Source organism: Giraffa tippelskirchi, chromosome 7 (genome assembly GCF_054371585.1).
Source record: "Giraffa tippelskirchi isolate mGirTip1 chromosome 7, T2T-mGirTip1v1.2.pri, whole genome shotgun sequence".
Lineage (NCBI taxonomy): Eukaryota > Metazoa > Chordata > Mammalia > Artiodactyla > Giraffidae > Giraffa > Giraffa tippelskirchi.
This window is the reverse complement of record NC_137281.1, coordinates 36,010,030-36,027,057: the sequence shown is the minus strand read 5'-3', so window position 1 is coordinate 36,027,057 and position 17,028 is coordinate 36,010,030. Positions and strand designations below refer to the sequence as shown.

General features: G+C 55.8%; 1 protein-coding gene across 6 annotated transcripts in view; it reads left to right on the top strand.

Annotated features, from left to right (window-relative positions):
* CPNE2 (copine 2) overlaps window positions 1-16,349 on the top strand; it is a 54,392-nt gene extending 38,043 nt beyond the window's left edge. For 3 of the 6 annotated variants that reach the window (XM_081514267.1, XM_081514265.1, XM_081514270.1), the window contains 5 exons: window positions 935-989; window positions 5,809-5,860; window positions 7,151-7,284; window positions 14,429-14,665; window positions 15,934-16,349. In XM_081514267.1, the coding sequence (XP_081370393.1) occupies window positions 935-989; window positions 5,809-5,860; window positions 7,151-7,284; window positions 14,429-14,665; window positions 15,934-16,041 (586 nt within the window). In that variant the 3' untranslated portion in view covers window positions 16,042-16,349. Of the gene's footprint in view, window positions 1-934; window positions 990-5,808; window positions 5,861-7,150; window positions 7,285-8,212; window positions 8,398-9,935; window positions 11,139-14,428; window positions 14,666-15,933 lie in introns of those variants that run through there. The other 3 variants (XM_081514266.1, XM_081514269.1, XM_081514268.1) reach the window with 3 other exon arrangements.
* Window positions 16,350-17,028: the final 679 nt, after the last annotated feature.

Below are 17,028 nucleotides of genomic sequence, written 5' to 3'. Positions count from 1 at the left end.
AGCCACCATCACCTCCTGCCCCGAGCGATTGATTCAGCAGCCTTCTCACTGGTCTCCCTGCTTCTGCCCTAGCCCCTGACAGTTTGTTCTCCACATGGCAGCCACAGGTTTCCTCAGTAAATACATGCTGAATGAACAAATGAGACATGGTCCCTGTGCTCAGGGAGTTCCCACTCGAGGAAGATAGGAAATCACTGCAGTTCCCAGAGACCAGTTTATGTGTGAGGCAGGGGCTATGGGCACACCAAAGAGGGAGGCATCCTGGGGTCTCAGGGAAACCCATAGAGAGACGGGGCCATTTGAATTGGGGCTTAGAGGATGAGTAGGAGTTTGCCACAGGGAAGAGATTGGGGAGAGGTATTTCAAGAAGTGGTGCGACAGGGCTGAAGTTGAAACCTAAAGATGCCCTATGTGTTTGGGGAAGAGTGAGCAGCCAGTGGCCTGGAGTGGGGAATGAGAGAGGGCTGGTAGAAGAGACTAGACTCTTGGACTAGATGAGGAAAGGTCTTGAATGCCAAGCCAGTGTTTTCACTTTAGAATTTTTCCCAGTCATAAAAGGGAGGCAAAGAGACAGCCAGTACATTTCAATTGCTTTGTGACTGTGGTTTAGTGGTCACCAAGGTCCCAGTTTGAGAAGGATCTCAACACTGTACTCAGGCCCATTGGTTAGAAGTGCTGTGATTGATTAGCAATGTCTGCCATAGGTGTAGATGGGGGTGAAGTCTCTAATCCACCAGATACCCAGAAGTGGGTTGGGAGATCATTCAAACAGCGCTTTTTCTAGAGGCGGTGAGCTTTTTCTTTTTGTCTGTGGAAGCGTGTACAACGGTGTGGGCCCAGCCTTGTGTAAGGGGTGGGGAGGGTGAGTGTGGTTAGACGAGGCCCCTGCCTGGTTGTCTCACAGTATTTTTTTTTTTCTCCTTTCTCTGATTAGTGATAAGATGTTTCCAGCTCTGGGCTTTGGGGCACAGTTACCCCCAGACTGGAAGGTAAGTGGAGCCAGGTTGTTTCCTTTGGGCTGAGATGAGGTTTTTGTGTATGGTCTCTCTGGGGTCTGCCTTGGAAAGGCTGGGCTGAGGCCCAGCTTCCCTGCCTTCTCGTGTTTATCCCAAACCTACATTCGTTTCTCATCCTGAACCTCACACAGGTAGTAGAGCTAGAACAGGGAATAAGTTATCCCATCTGCCTCCCGGCACCCAGTCACGTGGGGGAAGATGCTATCAGATAAATGAGTATGTCCTTTATATTGCCTAGGGCTTCCCTGGTGGCTCAGTGGTAAAGAACCCACCTGCTAATGCAGGAGACACAGGTTCAATCGCTGGGTCAGGAAGATCCCTTGGAGTAGGGATTGGCTACCCACTCCAGTATTCTTGCCTGGGAAACCCCATGGACAGAGGAGCCTGGCGGGTTACAGTCCATGGGGTCGCAGAGTAAAACAACAACACATATTGCCTAGGACATACTTATACTAAAAAATTATCCATTATATATGTGAAATTCAAATTGAACTGGGCATTGTATACTCTGTCTGGAAGCCCTAAAGACAGGCAGTGTCATCAGTGCTGAGATGGGGCAGCAGTACCTAGAGGAGGGCCCCAACTTGGCCTGGGCGTATCAAGGAAGGCTTCCTGGAAGAGGCAAGGTCTAAACCAAGAAGGGAAGGGAGAGTAGGAGTTTGCAGAGTGACTCGAGGTGGTGGTGTGGCAGGTAGAGTGTTCAGGGCAGAGAAAAGAGCCTGTGCAAAGTCTGGGAGGCAGAGGGAGAAGGGTGAGTTGGAGAAACTGAAAGAAGGTGGGCGTGGTGAACTCTCCATGAAAGATGGGCAGGATGGAGAGAGATGTGGCTGAAGAGGTGGGGAGCCAGGCATGCGGCAAGCTATGAGTGGGTCTGTGTGCTGCTGGCATTCTGAAGGCCCACTCTGGCTGCTGAGTGGGGGCTGGCTGGGGTGATGCTGGACAGAATGGAGGGATGGAGAGAAGGGGCATTATCCATCACTGGTGAAAAACAACAGAGGCTCAGTGACTTGTCCAAGGACATCTTCATAACAGGAAGCCTGAATTCCAGCTGGGCAGGTGGACTCTCAAATCTGTTCTCAGAATGTGCTACCTTTCTGATGAGAAGCCTGAGGGTATGAGCACAGAGGGCTCCTAAATCTACATTATGTCTCAGCCAGTGCCCCCTCTTGCCTGCCCTCCTGTACCACGGGCTGTTTCCACTGACTATTCCCCTCTCGTCCTCTCCTGGGAGGGCAGTTTTCAGCTGGAACTTCAGGGAGTGGCTCTGTGGCCTCCTGGCCATCGTGTGGTAGGGGACAGGATCCTGTGGGGCCAACGCTGGGCCTCTGGGCAGACACAGTGATGCCGCTGTGGGGAGGGCAGGCTGGTGCGGCCAGGCCCAGCATGAGCTCGTTGCTAGGACACCAGCCAGCTTTCAAAGAACTCTGGCTGAATGAGATGTTTTCTTGCGCAAAAAGCCTCCTTGGAAATGTCACAGGGCAACTCTGGGGAGGGTGGGCATGGCCAGGCCAGAGTGCCCAGCGGTGCCAGGAGGGCTGCTGGAGCGAGGTGACACTCTCCTCTCCTCCCCTTGCTGCTAGAGTTGGCCAGGCCTGCCTCGCAGCCCCTTACCTTCCCTCTTAGCTAACTTGCCGTGCCCTGCCACATGAACCTTCCTTTGTTGGTTCCCACCTCAGGGCCTTTGCACGTGGTCTTCCCCTGGCCTTTGGCCCCCTTTCACTGACTTCCCATGCAGCTTCAAAGCCTAGAGGTCATTTCCTCTAGGAAGACTTCCTCAGGCCCCTCCTGCCTGCCCTGGCATTGTGCTCCAGCGCTTTGTGGTCACTCTGTGCTGGTTTGCTCATTGTCTGGGAGAGGCTCAATGTTCAGGGAAGGCTCTTGGTTTCCTTCTTGCTGTGTCAAGCTCCAGGCGCACACATGGTGTGCAGTATGTGACTGTGGACAGTAAATTTGGGGCCTGGTGGCCTGAGCAGACAGAGGTGTTGGTTCTCTGAGTGGGAGGTTGGAAGGAGCTCGAAGCAGCATGCAACTCAGTGGCCTGCCCTCAGGACCTCAGTCCCCGCCTGAGTCTGGTCCAGGTGAGCACGGAGAGGACCCCTGTCCTAGCTAGTGGTGGAGGGACTGAGGAAGCATTGACCTTTCAGAATGAGCCAGAGTTATTCAGGTGAAGAGAGGGATTGGGCCAAAGGATTGGCCTGTACAAAAAGGTCCGGGGTGGGAAAGAGCAGTTTAGGACTCTCCCCACCTTACAGATGGGGAAAACTGAGGCTCAGGGAGGATGGTCACTGAGGTCCCTTCAACCCCCCTATGTGGCCCCAAACCATTGCCCTGTCAGGACCAGAGGTAATGGCCTCTAAGTAACTCAGGACCATGGGCTGGGCCTGGCCAGGTGGGGGCAATGGAACCATTGATCATCAGAAGGCAGTCGAGTCCCAGAACAAAGCTCTGTGGCTGGCCAGTCTCCAGGGGCCCCTAATCAGCTTGAGGTGGCCTCCAAGAAGCTTGTCGTGTTTGCTGGCATTTCTCAGGCAAACCAGGGCAGCAAGTGTGGGAGGGGGCTGGGCTGCCACGGGTATCATGAGCTCTTATCCCCTGGATCTGGTCCTGGCTCTGCTCTAGCTCTGGCTCAGTCATGTGACCTGGGCATTCCTAGGGCTTCTCTGAACCTCAATTGTTCCACCTGTGAAATGGAGCTGCTGGGTGGAGTAGGTGACCTGAGAGGCATCCAAGGTAGATGGGTGACCTCCCACAGCCCCACCCATTTGACCACAAGGCCCTACTCTCCCTTAGAGGAAAAGAATAAGGAATGAAGAATTTGGGTGGATGAGAAAATGGAATATTAATCCATTCCTGTCAGGAGGGGGCTTTTCCTCCTTGGTCTCTAAAATCTCCTAAAATCTGATTTTGCAGGAAGCCGGCCCAAGGGAGACTTGTTTCCCTGGCAACCATTTTCCTCTTTCAGCCCCCTTCTGTACAAAAGCCCCCCTCTTAATCTCTGTAGAGGCTCATGAAGTTTCCATGACAACAAGGACCTCCAGCCCCCACACCTGGAGCCCAGGCTGGGGACAGGGTGAAGAGGGCCCCTGGGCAGGGAAAGGGCCCACAAGGGATATCAGGGGAATGGCTCCATGCCAGGCACTTAGGGCTGAGGGGGCAAAGAACAGAAAAGCCCATCCCCCTGAACGGGCCAGGGTCTGCTCCTCAGGCCAGCAGGCACAGGGCAGTGCTGGGGTGAATTCCCCTGCTGTGACCCTCCCATCTTGGTCCAGGAGGGCTCCTCAAGGTCAGAGGTCCACCAACCCTTTTACCAGGCTTGAGGATCCTAGGCCTCAGGTCTCTTCTGCTGTGTGGTCTTGGTACCTGGCTTCTTCCCCTCTCTGGGCCTCAGTTAGTTTACTTGTAAAGTGGGGATGTTGGACTCGGCAAGGGCCTCCAACACCTCCACTGTAGTGTCTTGGAGCTAGAGCGTCTGTCTGGGGTTGTTTGTGTCTGGACTGGAACATTCCTCCAGCAGCTGAAGGCGGAGGTCCCTTCCCCCAGGCATTTCTTCACCCTCCTATTTATACTCCTCAGGAGAGGAGCACGTTCTCAGGTTAGTGAGTTTATGTGAGCACAGGCGACAGCCCGACTTCAGTTCTGGTCCCAACACTCCCCTTTGGTAGATGTGACACCATGGGATCATCTGGTCCTTTTTGTCTCCGTTTTACATCTGTGACAGGGGGTGATACCAGACCTTTCTCTGGATTGTTGTGAAGAATGAGTGAGGGGATGCTGGCAAGGTGCTGGACGTGGGCTGCAGCACCCACGTGGGGAAACCGGGCAGACCCTAACCCCCACCTGAGCTCTGGGCCTCCTACGGTCCTGGGGTCTGCAGCCACCGGTCTTACCCACAGCCCTGAACGTGGTCTGGTTATGGGTCCCTGTGTGGGCCTGCGGCTTCCAGGAGTGTGCAGGGTCACCTTTGATGACCCTCCCAGGCTCGGAGCTGGGTCTGCAGGAACCGGGACAGAGCTCTCTACTCCCTGCCCTTCTGGCCCCATTATGTTTCCTGATCCCCAAGTCCTGCTCTGCGTGGGTTGTCAGCTAAGCCCCAGCTTGGCTTGCTGGCATAAGGTGGGCTTTCTTCCAAGCACTCGTGCTTATTAGCGAGATGGGGGAAGGCCCTCGAGGCCTGAAGAAGGGGAATTCTAGTTATGTGAAATTCTACCTTGAAAGCAGGTGGCGAAGGAGCGCTCCAACTGCTCCTTGAACCCGTCACCCTCAGACACATCTCTGCCTATTCAGGGCTTCTTGACTGGGGCGAGGAGGCAGAGACAGCCCTGCCCCCCCAGAAGAGATCGGGGTGGTGTAGAAGGATCTGGGGGTTTCACAGGTGGCGCAGTGGTAAAGAATCTGCTTGCCAGATGCAAGAGACATGGGTTCAATCCCTGGGTTGGGAATATCCCCTGGAGTAGGAAATGGCAACCTGCTCCAGTATTCTTGCCTGGAAAATTCCACGGACAGAGGAGCCTGGCGGGATGTAGTCCACAGGGTTGCAAGGAGTCGGACATGCTGAGTGAGAGAAGGGTCCCAGTTTCTTCTGTTTATCAAGTGGAGGTGGTTGGGCCTCGTGGTCACTCAGAGCCAGCAGTGGAGGTAAAAGCAGATGCAGGGGGTGTCACAGCCTTGACCTGGGGTTGGGCAGCAAAGAGCCAGTCTCCCTCAGAGGGAGTCTTGCTTGGCAGCGGGTGAGCCTGCCTGGGTCCAGGTATAGGCCAGGAGGCTCTGACTCACTATTTTCTCTGCATTTCAGGTCTCCCATGAGTTCGCCATCAACTTCAACCCTACCAACCCCTTCTGCTCGGGTGAGTGTCAAGCCCCCTGCATCAGCCCTGGTCTCCCTGGGCGGAGTACAGCTTTCTGTCTTTCGCTCCTCTCCCCATCACACTTGCTCAGGATGGCAGATAGGGAAGAAGCTGGAATTTGGAGTCAGGTGGCCTGGCATTCAGGGCCAGCTGTGCCTTTTCCTGGCTGTGTAACTTGGAGAGGTCACTGCACCCCACTGGGCCTGGGCCTCTTCACCTACCCCAGGGGATGGAGCTCCCCTCACTGCGTAGTCAGGTGAGAATAAAGGGAAGCGTTGACAGAAAGCCCTGTGTAGATGAGGAGGAGCAAATTACACCCCTCCCTCTCCCCTCCCTCCTGCCCTCACTGGGAGAGCCCAGCTGTGTCCTGCCCCACCTGGGCAGGGGTGCTGGGCAAGAGGGAGGGGCAGGCAGTGAGCGTGGTGTCTGTGCTCTCCCTGCTCCAGGCCTCAGAGGATTTCTGAGCCTCCCAGTCAGTTAAGAAACAGTGAAAGAAAGGGTATGGAAGAGGGTGGTCCCTGACCCCACGAGAGCACCTAGCTTCAACCGGCTTCAGATGTAGCATCTGCCTTCCCTGGGGATCCCTGAAGCTGGGTCAGGTTTGTATTTGGGAGGGGACTGCATCAGGTCACCACCTTAGGGACGATGCTGTGATTCAGAAGCTGTGGGCCTCTGTTGGTTGGAAGTGTGGTCCTGTCCTCCGGCTGGGGTCTGTCTGGTTTGGAGCAGACAGAGACATTCTATCCATTTACCTCATCTCTGGCCAGAGGCCTTCTAGACAGGATGGCAGGGCAGGCAGTATTCTCAGGCTTGTAATGGCAGCTATTTACAGAGTACCTTCTGTCTGCAGGGGCTGTGCAAACCTCTTAGTCCCCTCACCAACCCTGAGAAACCACAGCACGTGCAGAATGGACCCCCAAATGGCTCCCTGGGACCCCAGAGTGTCACTACAGGCTCTGCCCACTCCTTCTCCAAGAGGAGCGTGCTAGACCCCCCTCCTGCCAGCTTCCCAAGAGTGGAGACTACCAGTCCCTTTGACAGGATCAGAAAGATATAAGTACCTTCCTCCAGGCCCCATGACTAAGAAGTGGTAAAGGCAGGACTGGAACTCAGGTCAGACTCCATGTTCAGGGCTCTTTATTCCACTCTTGCCCTGCTCTCTGGGAGCTTCCAGTACCCCAGGGCTCAGACTGGGCACGGCAGGGGTGTTTGGGTGGGGGGCAGCAGAGCGTGGGTGCAGGGTCAGGGAGGACCAGGCTGATCCAGAGTCTTCTCTTCTCCCTGAGGCAGGTGTGGACGGCATCGCCCAGGCATATTCGGCTTGCCTGCCCCACATCCGCTTCTACGGTCCCACCAATTTCTCTCCTATCGTCAACCATGTGGCCCGGTTTGCAGCCCAAGCCACGCAGCAGCAGACAGCCACGGTGAGTAGGTGACCACTGGTGTGGGCAGGCACCGGCTGGGTGTTCTGCCTCTCCGTGTTCTAAGATCCTGGGTGAGCCCGGTGTCTGTCCACTTTTAGTTTACCTGCATGGATGGAAGGGATTTGGGACAAGTTTGTCTTGGTTCCGGCTTCCTCGAGCACAGACTCCTGGACAGAGAGCCATTCCATTGTTCGTGCTTAGTAGAAAATAGGGTTGTGATTATTGGGAAGTGCGTTCATGGGCAGAGGGAAACCTGGGTCTGGGGTCCCTGCAGCCCTCAGGTGGGCCATGCAGTTCCAATTAGAGCAGCCCTACCTCACACTGAGGGCTTTGGAACTGTCTGGCCCAGGTCTGGCGCTCAGTGACAGGGCTGCTATGTGGCATCTGGAATATATGCCAAACAGCTGTCCGGGGTATCGTGCATCCCAGGCACTCTCCTTCCCCTCGCCCTCCCAGCTCCAGGCCCAGTGCCAGTGTTGGGGTCACCAAAGGGTCGCTGAGCCTACTTGGGAACCAGCACCCGCATTGGGGTGGTGGAACCTGGACTGTGACTGAGGCATAGGTCCAATGACGAGGCCCCTGAGCCCCTGCCACAGTCCCAGCCCTCAGTGGAAGGAGGTTTCCTTCTCCTCTGGAAGGAAAGGGTTTCTGCACAAGTGCTGAAGTCTCTCCTGACTGCCCCTTTCACTCTGCCTCCATTCGCCGGCTGCCCCACTGCAGTGGCCACTATCACCTCTCCCTGGACCCCACAGGCGCCCCCACCCCTCCTATCCATGCTCCTGCTGACGTGTCCTTTAACTGCAGACATCAGATCCTGTCTCTGCCCACCTCCTCCCCTCCATCCCCACGCTCCTTTCTTCACGTGCAGTGACCATCCCCCCTCCACCTTGTTCCTGCCCCTCAGACACACCAGCTTGTCTCCCAACAGATCCTTTGTTCTGCCGTCTCCTCTGCCTGGAGGTTCTTCACGACACTGGCTCCGTCCCATCCCTCAGCGTCCCCTCAACTGCTACTTCCCTGCGGCCTTCCCTGAACACTCACTCAAGCCTCTCTCCTGCCTTCTGTTTATGCCTCTCTTGACTCTGATGATGGCAGCAACATCTCCTTCACATACTCCACGTTTCTGTCTCTTGTGTGTCTCCCGCATTGCACCCTCAGCCCCATGGGGCTGGGCTGTGTGTGTGTTCTCTCACCTACTCCGGGGCCTGTGCTGCGGCAGACACTCGTGTTCTGGGAATGGATGGATTTAAGTTGGCCCCTGTCGTGTGCTGTGCACCACACGGGGAGCTGGGAGGGGGTGACTCAGCCAAGGCCTCTCTCAAAGGAAAGGGACTTGGTCCCATTCGGACTGCCCAGAGGAGGGAGGCACCTGCTGAGGAGGTAGAAGTTGACTTCCCGAAGACAGAGGCAAAAATAAGAGGAGGGGAGGTTATGAGAGAAGACGACACCGGTCAGCCTGGGGAGGGCAGGGCAGCAGCACGTGGTCTGACTGATTGGGAGGCAGCAGAGGGTCTGTGGGAAAGGGGGTCCTGGGGTCAGTCAGCCTGCCAGGGTGTGAATCCTGCCCCTGCCTGTTCATCACTGTGTGGCCTGGGTAAATCACTTACCCTCTCTGAGCCTCGTGTGTACCATGGGAACAGTAATAGGACCTACCTTGAGGTGGTGGTGGTAGTATTAAAATGTGATAACACAACAGCTGGCAACCAGTGCGCCCTGAGGACGAGCAAAGACAGGCGGCAGAGGGGACGGCAGATGCCGGTGACGGAGAGGAAGGAGTCAGTGCACGAGGTCGGTTTGAAGGCAGGTGGTCCTGGTCGTTTCTGCTCCAGGGAGCATGACCTGCTCTAGTCCTGGCCTTGGTGGTAGCAGCTGACAGCTCTGAGCCTGTTTCCTTTATGAAATGGGACAAGTGAGCCCACCTGAATGGGAAGTAACTGGGGAGGACCTGCAAGTTGCTTTTTTATGTTCCTGGGTTAGAATTGGAGAGGGCAGAGGGAGGGCAGCCCCTCACCTCACACACTGTTTGGATGCCTGCTGCTGCCCAGGCCACTGTCCCGCCTAGTCTTTTATCTGCCTGAACTCGCTTTCAGAGGGATGGAAGAATGGCCTGCATTCTTGTTTAAGCGTAAAGAATGGAGTGGAGCAGGAATGGAGCCCAGCGTTCCTCTTGGGCTCTTTCACCTGCTGAGCAGGGGCAGGAGCTGAGGTCCTGAGGAGAAGGGGGCCAGTACCCGCTACACCCTCAGTCTGGAGAGGCTTGGGCCCTGGGGACTGCCAGGAAGGTGTCTTGTGTTCTGGGGAACAGCTGCTGAGGGCCCTCACAGGGAAGAACTTGGCGCTTGCTCTTGGCGCCAGTCTTAATCCTGACCAGCCTAATCCTCACAATACCCCAGCCCCTTTCGTCATGACCAGGTCCTTCCAACCCTGGCTCCCTCACCCTGGGGAAGCCCTGTCACCCACCCTAGGTGTGACCTTGGGCCAGCATCTCTGGGCTGCAAGAGGCCCCTCCCACTCTCCTCTCCAAGACGACCTCCTGCCTTCACTCCGTCTGTATCACTGTGCACTGAAGATGGGGCTGCCTGACGGTTCAGCCTCAAGCTCTGGGGGCCCATCGACCTGGTTTAAATCCCAGCTCCCCCACTTCCTGACAGTCGGACCCAGAGCAGGTTGCTGAAGCTCTCCAAACTTCGGTTTTCTCACCTGTACAACGAGGATGATGGAACGCTGCCTGCCTAAGGGAAGCACTGCAAGGATTCAAGCAGATCGGCATCCAAACTGCTCAGCACAGAGCCTGGCACTTGACAGCCCCTAATCAACGTGGGTTGGTGAATCTTCTGAGGATGCCTCTTGGGCCGGCAATTGGTGATGCTGAGCTCATTTAGGCCTAAAGCAAAAGGAAGTGATCTGTGCATTACCTGATGCTTTCGAACAGCCGCTGTTTGGGAAACATTTGGTGTGGCTTCATCCTCCCTGTCCCCAGCACACGAACATGCACGCACACCCACGCACAGGAAATCAAGAGCAGGTGGTGGAAGCATCTCTCCAGGCAGTCCCGCGCGCTCACATTCATTCACACAGCTCAGTTTTATAGTGGGTGTTTCTCTGCGGCACTGGGGAGACCATGATCCCAGGCTGTGGCCTCTGCCCTTCCAGGGCCAGTGGTCTAGTGGGGAGCTGGGCCAGGAGACAGCAGCTGTAATGCCAACTGATTAAACCTGTGATGGCAGAAGTGCAGGATTATAAAGATGGCACCTACCCCAGGCAGAGGGCTCAGAGCTGGCTTCCTTCAGGAGTGATGTCCAAGCTGAGACTTGGAGGCTGCTTAAGAGTTGGTCTCATAAAGGGAGTGTGTGTGTGGCGTGTCCCAGGCAGAGGGAATAGGATAGGGCAAAGGCTTGGAGGTGTGGCGTAACTGAAGGAAGGGGTGTGATGTAAGAGGGGTGGGTGGGGGTAAGGTTGAAAGGTAGGCCAGGTCCCAGAGATGCCTTCTAAGCCAGTGAGGAACCTGGACTTTCTCTTGAGGGCAGTGACAGTCACTGAAAGATACTAAGTTTGGGTGGGACCAAATTGTGGAGAGTTTCTCATCCTCCCCTCTGCTCTGACCCCTATGACCTGGGCCTTCCCATCCGTGGTCCATTGCTGGTTGGCTGCCTAGGCAACCAGTGTCCTAAGCCGTCAGGGCAGGGGTGGAGGGGAGCCGGAAGCAGTCAGCACCCTGGGAATCTCCCTCCACTCCCCAGGGACCTCAGCTGCCAACTTCTCAGAAAGAAGCTAGGAGTTCGTGCAACTTTCCCGGACTCTGCCTGGAATTCTGTGGTCAAATCAGTTTCATATAAATCAAGTCACACATTAAATGTGTTAGGGGAAGTGATCATTTACAGCCTGAGAAACCTGAAAAACTTCTTGGGTAAGGGCAAGATACACTCCATCCTTGTAATATGTTGGGAATTTGGGGTCTGGGTTTGACCCGGTGGCAGTTGGTCTTGTTTATGGAGCACGCACAGGATGCCAGGCCCATGAGATACAGAAGGCCTTTGGGGAGGGGCTGCCCTGAGGAGCTCTTAGGGGGCAGGGGGGTGGGGGTGGGAGGAGTGTCCAGAGGAGCCCTCCCCTGGGGGTATTTGCTGGCAGCGGAAGCAGAGCTCAGGCCTCCGGGGAGCCTTGGAGCTGTGGCTGGGGAGGGTTCCCGGGCAGGAGGTAAACCAGGAAAGGCACGGAGGTGGGAAAGCTTGGGGCAGGGTAGACCAGGACTGTCCATGGGGACAGCAGAGGCCCTGCCCAGCTCCTCGTGCCTGACTCCTCCCTTCTTTCTCCCCTTCCACAGCATCCTTCCCATCTCCCCTTTGATGTCTTGGGGATGAGATCGTGGACCCCTGGGGTTGCAGTAGCCTTCAGGCTTCTGGACAACCTCATTTTTGCCTGGGATGGGCATGAAGCCCAGGACTTGTCAGCGGCACTTCCAGTGCCAAGGCTGGCCCAGGCTGCTCCCCGGCAGGCCCAGCTGCACAGATGCTGAGGCTGGGCACATAGGTGTGGGCACTGTGGGTGTCTGGCCGGTGCACAGGAGGGTTGAGAGTTGCGTGCCATGCCTCTGGGCCCTGCCCTAGGCTGCTGTCCTGGCCCTTCAGGCCTCCTGACACTGGGGTGCTGGGGGAGAGGGTGCAGAAGTCTTTGCCCTGCCAGGCCCCACTACTGGAGAGACAGCTACTGGCCACTGATGCCATCGTGGCAAGAGCCCCAGGCTTGGGCTTGAACCTCGACTATGCCCTTCCTGGCTGAGTCCTTGAGCAAGTCATTGAACCTCCCTCAGCCTGTCCCCCCACCTCCAAAAGGAGAATCCCAGCGTGAGGGTGACAGCGAGTGTATGTGGTCACCACCACCATGACTCACCCTTTTAGTTGGTGCCAACAGTTCTGCAGGAACCCAGGCCTGCGTGCTCCAAGTCTCCAAATGCAGACACGTGGCTGGCTGAAAGGGAAGAGTCAAGAGGGCCGTGTCAGGAGGAGGGTGGGAGACTGTGATCTGAGCTGGACGAGGCTTAGAAACCAGCCCCACCCACTGAGTGGAGAAGCCCGTCACCCAAGGCCAAGTGTTCTTTTCTGTCATTATTCTCAGGCTTCTCTTGCCAACTTAGGTACCCCAGAAATACTGCCCTGGACCATTTGTGGTAGGATAGAAGTGGGGTTGCTGCTGCTACTGCTGCTGCTAAGTCGCTTCAGTCGTGTCCGACTCTGTGCGACCCCATAGACGGCAGCCCACCAGGCTCCGCCGTCCCTGGGATTCTCCAGACAAGAATACTGGAGTGGGTTGCCATTTCCTTCTCCAGTGCATGAAAGGGAAAAGTGAAAGTGAAGTCGCTCAGTCGTGTCCGACTCTTAGGGACCCCATGGACTGCAGCCTACCAGGCTCCTCCGTCCATGGAATTTTCCAGGCAAGAGTACTGGAGTGGGGTGCAATTGCCTTCTCCAGAAGTGGGGTTAGAGGACCACAAAGAGAAGGGGGTGCTGGCTGGCTGGGACGATGGTGGGCTGTGAGGGGACAAGAGTCTGGAAGGGCTTATGGGGTGACCCCCAACCGCAGGAATGGGGACTGGCAGCAGCAGCCTCCACTGCAAGGATTCAGGCTGCCATCTCCATAGCAACAGGTATCCAGCCTCAGCCAAGTGATCAGTCTCTTAAAGGCACAGTGCAGAAGTTGGATTACTGTTGGGGGTTGGGGCTTAGGATGGTGGGGTCCATACCTCCATGCAGTTCATTCCTGCCTTCCACAGCTGTGCCTGGGGGATAGGCAGGAGAGTAAGGAATCCTTGATGGCTGAACCTGTGGTCTCCATGTTTCCCAGGCAGTGAACGGCTTTGCTGGGTGAGAAGATGGCCAGATGCTGACTTGGTTCTGTCTTTTTTAGCTCTATGACTTTGACCATTCTGGGTCCACATCGCCTAAGAATCGAAAGGGTCAGATGAAAAGGCAAAAGCCCTAAACAGAGACTATTAGGACCACAAGGGCTTTTCTGTTCATTTTATGGATGGGGAAAACTGCATCCCCAAAAGGGGCCAGGGGGCGCTAGGCACAGAGCCAAGTTGAAGATGCGATCTCAGGCAGCCTCAGAGTCCTGGGGCTTCTGCCCAGAGATCATCCAGTGAGCTTTCCTGAACTTTATTCACTCACCCACCTCCTCCACAGTCTGTGCTATGGCCACCTATCATCTACACTAATTGTTATTCAGTATTTTTTTCCACTTAATTTTGTAAAGAAACTATAACCCACTATACAGGAAAAGTTAGTTATTGTTTGCTATGATAGAGAGTAACAATAAAAATAAATACATCAGGCAGCACAGTGGTAGCAAGGTCTACCTAGAGACTGCTGTCTCTGGAGCTCTGAGGTTCCTGCCTTCTCTTTGTTAACAGGAAGGGTTAGCAAGTGCGACACACTAGCACCAGACAGACTTCCTCCTGGGTCCAGTTTGTAGAATTCAAAGACCACTGCAAAACCAGTACCCTCCCCACTGTGACTGATGCTGTGTCTGGGGTGTGCCCAGAATCTGCTTGTTGCTAGCAGACCCCACACTCCCAGGAGCACTGACCTAGATGACCTGCTTAGCTCCTACAAGGTCGGCCGTGCCGATGGGGAATGAGCAGGGTCACAGGTGTTCACGTGCAGGTGGAACAGAGAAGGGCAGGCTGGTCTCAGAGTCCACAAGCCAAAAGGCATCTTCCCCAGCAGTCGTGGGCCTCGCTCGCTCTGCTGGGGGTACAGATGTCAATTACCGGGCTGCTACCACGTGGCTGGCAGGGTCTCTGAGAGGTATGGGAACTCCCATTCTGCAGCTGAAGAAACTGAGGCACAGCCAGTTGAGTCCCACGGTGTAGCCACTATCAGAGCCAGGCCTGGAGTCCAGAGCTGTCAGACTCCTGAGCTGGGAAAGCCAGAGAAGAGAGCAAGCAGTCTGTGCTCCCGGCTGTGATAGAGAGGCCTGCAGGGCCCGAGTGTGGAGGGAGGTGCTCTGCGATCTGGCAGCAGTTCTGGGAGGAGTGCACCTTCCTCCCGGGGGTCAGAGGGGTTGGGGCGGGTGGGAAAGGAGGGAGGGGAAGGGCAGCCAGGGGCCCTGGGCTGTGCTGAGTGCCTGCTGATCCCCTCCACAGCAGTACTTCATCCTCCTCATCATCACGGACGGTGTCATCAGTGACATGGAGGAGACGCGGCACGCCGTGGTACAGGCTTCCAAGCTGCCCATGTCCATCATCATCGTGGGTGTGGGCAATGCCGACTTCGCGGCCATGGAGTTCCTGGACGGGGACAGCCGCATGCTGCGCTCCCACACGGGGGAGGAGGCAGCCCGCGATATTGTGCAGTTTGTGCCCTTTCGAGAATTCCGCAATGTGAGTGTGGGCGCGGACTGGGGAGGGGGCAGTTACAGGACCCCAACCAGCATACTTAATAAACCAGGCTGAAGGCGATGGTATTGCCTGCCCAGTCCTAGGCTCCTCTACTCTCAGCTCCGTTGACTACATACTTCCTGAGGGCCTACTATGTGCCCGGGGCCATGCCAGGCCCTGTCCCCAGGTGAGGCTACGTGACAGGGGTTCTGGGAGGACCTGCCTTCTAACCCTGAACCAAAAGTCAGAATTATCCAAGTGGGGCAAAGCCTCCCAAGAGAAAAAGATGACAGCAGAGGCCCTGGGGTGCGAGGGGCTTTCCTGTGATTCATAGCTCACCAGTCTCCTCACTTCAGGTGGAAAACAAGGCCCACCTTACAATGGCCTCCTCTCCCTGAGGGTTTCTCTAAGGGGGAACTGGAGGCCTCCTAAGCTCCTGGAGGTGGCTCTGGTCCTTCTGCAAGAGACCCAGGTCTGCTTACAGGGAGGCTGGCATTAACTTCTTGGGCACTGCCCTTGCATCAGGGCCCACAAGCAGCCCCAGAGGGAGCTCTCAGATGCCACCCTATACTGCCAGCCTGGAGCCTACCTCTCATTCGACGAGAGGCACACTGTGTTCCTCTCCTCCTGGCCTCCGCTGCCTCAACTATAAGGACTTCGGGGTGCTGTGACTCAGGTCCTGGGAGCTAGTCCCAGGAAGAACTCGTCACTCCAGTCTGGAAGCACTGATACTCACCTCTCTGCCCAGTACCCTGTGGGTTTGCCTGAGCTGGTTTAGTTCCTTCCTCTGGAGTGTGAGCTTCCTGAGGACAAGTGCTGAGCACTGCCCACCCAGGCACCGCATGGACACTGACCAAGCTCCTGGTGTGCCCGGCCTGTGTCTGGGTGATGAGCAGTGAACCAGACAGTTACAGCACCTTGATCCCGGCCAAGGAGGAGATCAGGAAATGTTTGCAAGATGAGTAGGCTGTGTAGCCCGCCTCCACCATCTCTTTCCCCCAAAAGCCTCCTACAGACAAATTCATCCTGAAATGTTACTCCCTGGCACGTCGAGTCCTCAGGTAAGAGTCACACTTAGTGTAAAGGCAAAGGAAAGCACTGCTAAAGGTGGGATTTCAGGCTTGGGCTGGACTGAGGGATGACAGTGTTAGACAGCTCTGGTCCAGCTTGTCCTCCAGGGACACCTTCTACACCAGCTGCCTGGGCGTGGTGTGCCTCCCCACTTCACCCAGTAATCCTCTCTCTCCTCGCTCTCCACCCTTACCCTGCAGGCGGCAAAAGAGACCTTGGCCAAAGCTGTGCTGGCGGAACTGCCCCAACAAGTTGTTCAGTATTTCAAGCATAAAAACCTGCCCCCCACCAACTCGGAGCCCGCCTGAGTGCCAGCCCTCACCCAGCAGCAGCATGCCGGCTGGGCCTCCCGCCCTCCCCAGGAACATGCACGCTCACCCTGCTTCCTTGTGGGTGGCCCTATTTTTTTTTTTTTTACAACCGGACCTCCACCCCCAACTTCCTCCAGCCCAGCTGGGCTTCCTTTGTTGGAGTTGACTGATGATGCTTCCAGGCCAAACTGGCTTCCTCTCCTCCTTCTCCCCACCCTCGCCACTCTTAAGTATTGAATGTACTTTGTATAATTTTAGTGGAATTATTATTATTATTAAAGAGAATAAAATTTTTACAATCATAACTGGCTTTTTCCGAGTAACTAACTGCCGACTCGAAGGACCGTGTCCCCGGTGCCTACTCTGTGGTAGCCTGCACCTACTTCCTGCTGTTTTTTAATACTGTGACCATGTTCTATTTGTTATACTCAGGGTAATAAGGGAGTTTTGGATGTCCCTGTGTCAGCTCCTTCCGCAGCTGGGAGCTGACGGGCTCACTGATCTGGGAAAGGACACATGAAAACGCCTTTCCCCCAGCAAGCCTGTGAAGTCGGTACCATCACCTCTACTTGGGGACACGCATTCCACACAAACAGAATACAGCTGTTAAACTGGCACACAGCCGGGCACATCGTGCATGCTCAATAAATATCTGTGGCAGGATGGAATGCATGAGCCCTCACCAGTGATCGCAGGCCTTCTGGGCCCCGGCAGAGCCCATGCTGTCCCAGCCAACACACATGGTGCCCTGCCCTTCTCCTTCTTGGTCCACACCCTGGCCTGTGTCCCCCCAGACCTGCTTCCCCCTACAAGACCACAGTCGCTGCCACCTATCTGCTCCTCCTGGAGGTCCTCCAGGCACTGGGGTACACCCTGTGGTTTACAGCACATGAAAGCCTCTCTGGCTTTCAGGATGCTAACTAAACAGGGCTGCTTTTGTCCTGGCTGCAGCAGCCATTGGTTTCTCTCATGTGCCCCACCCTG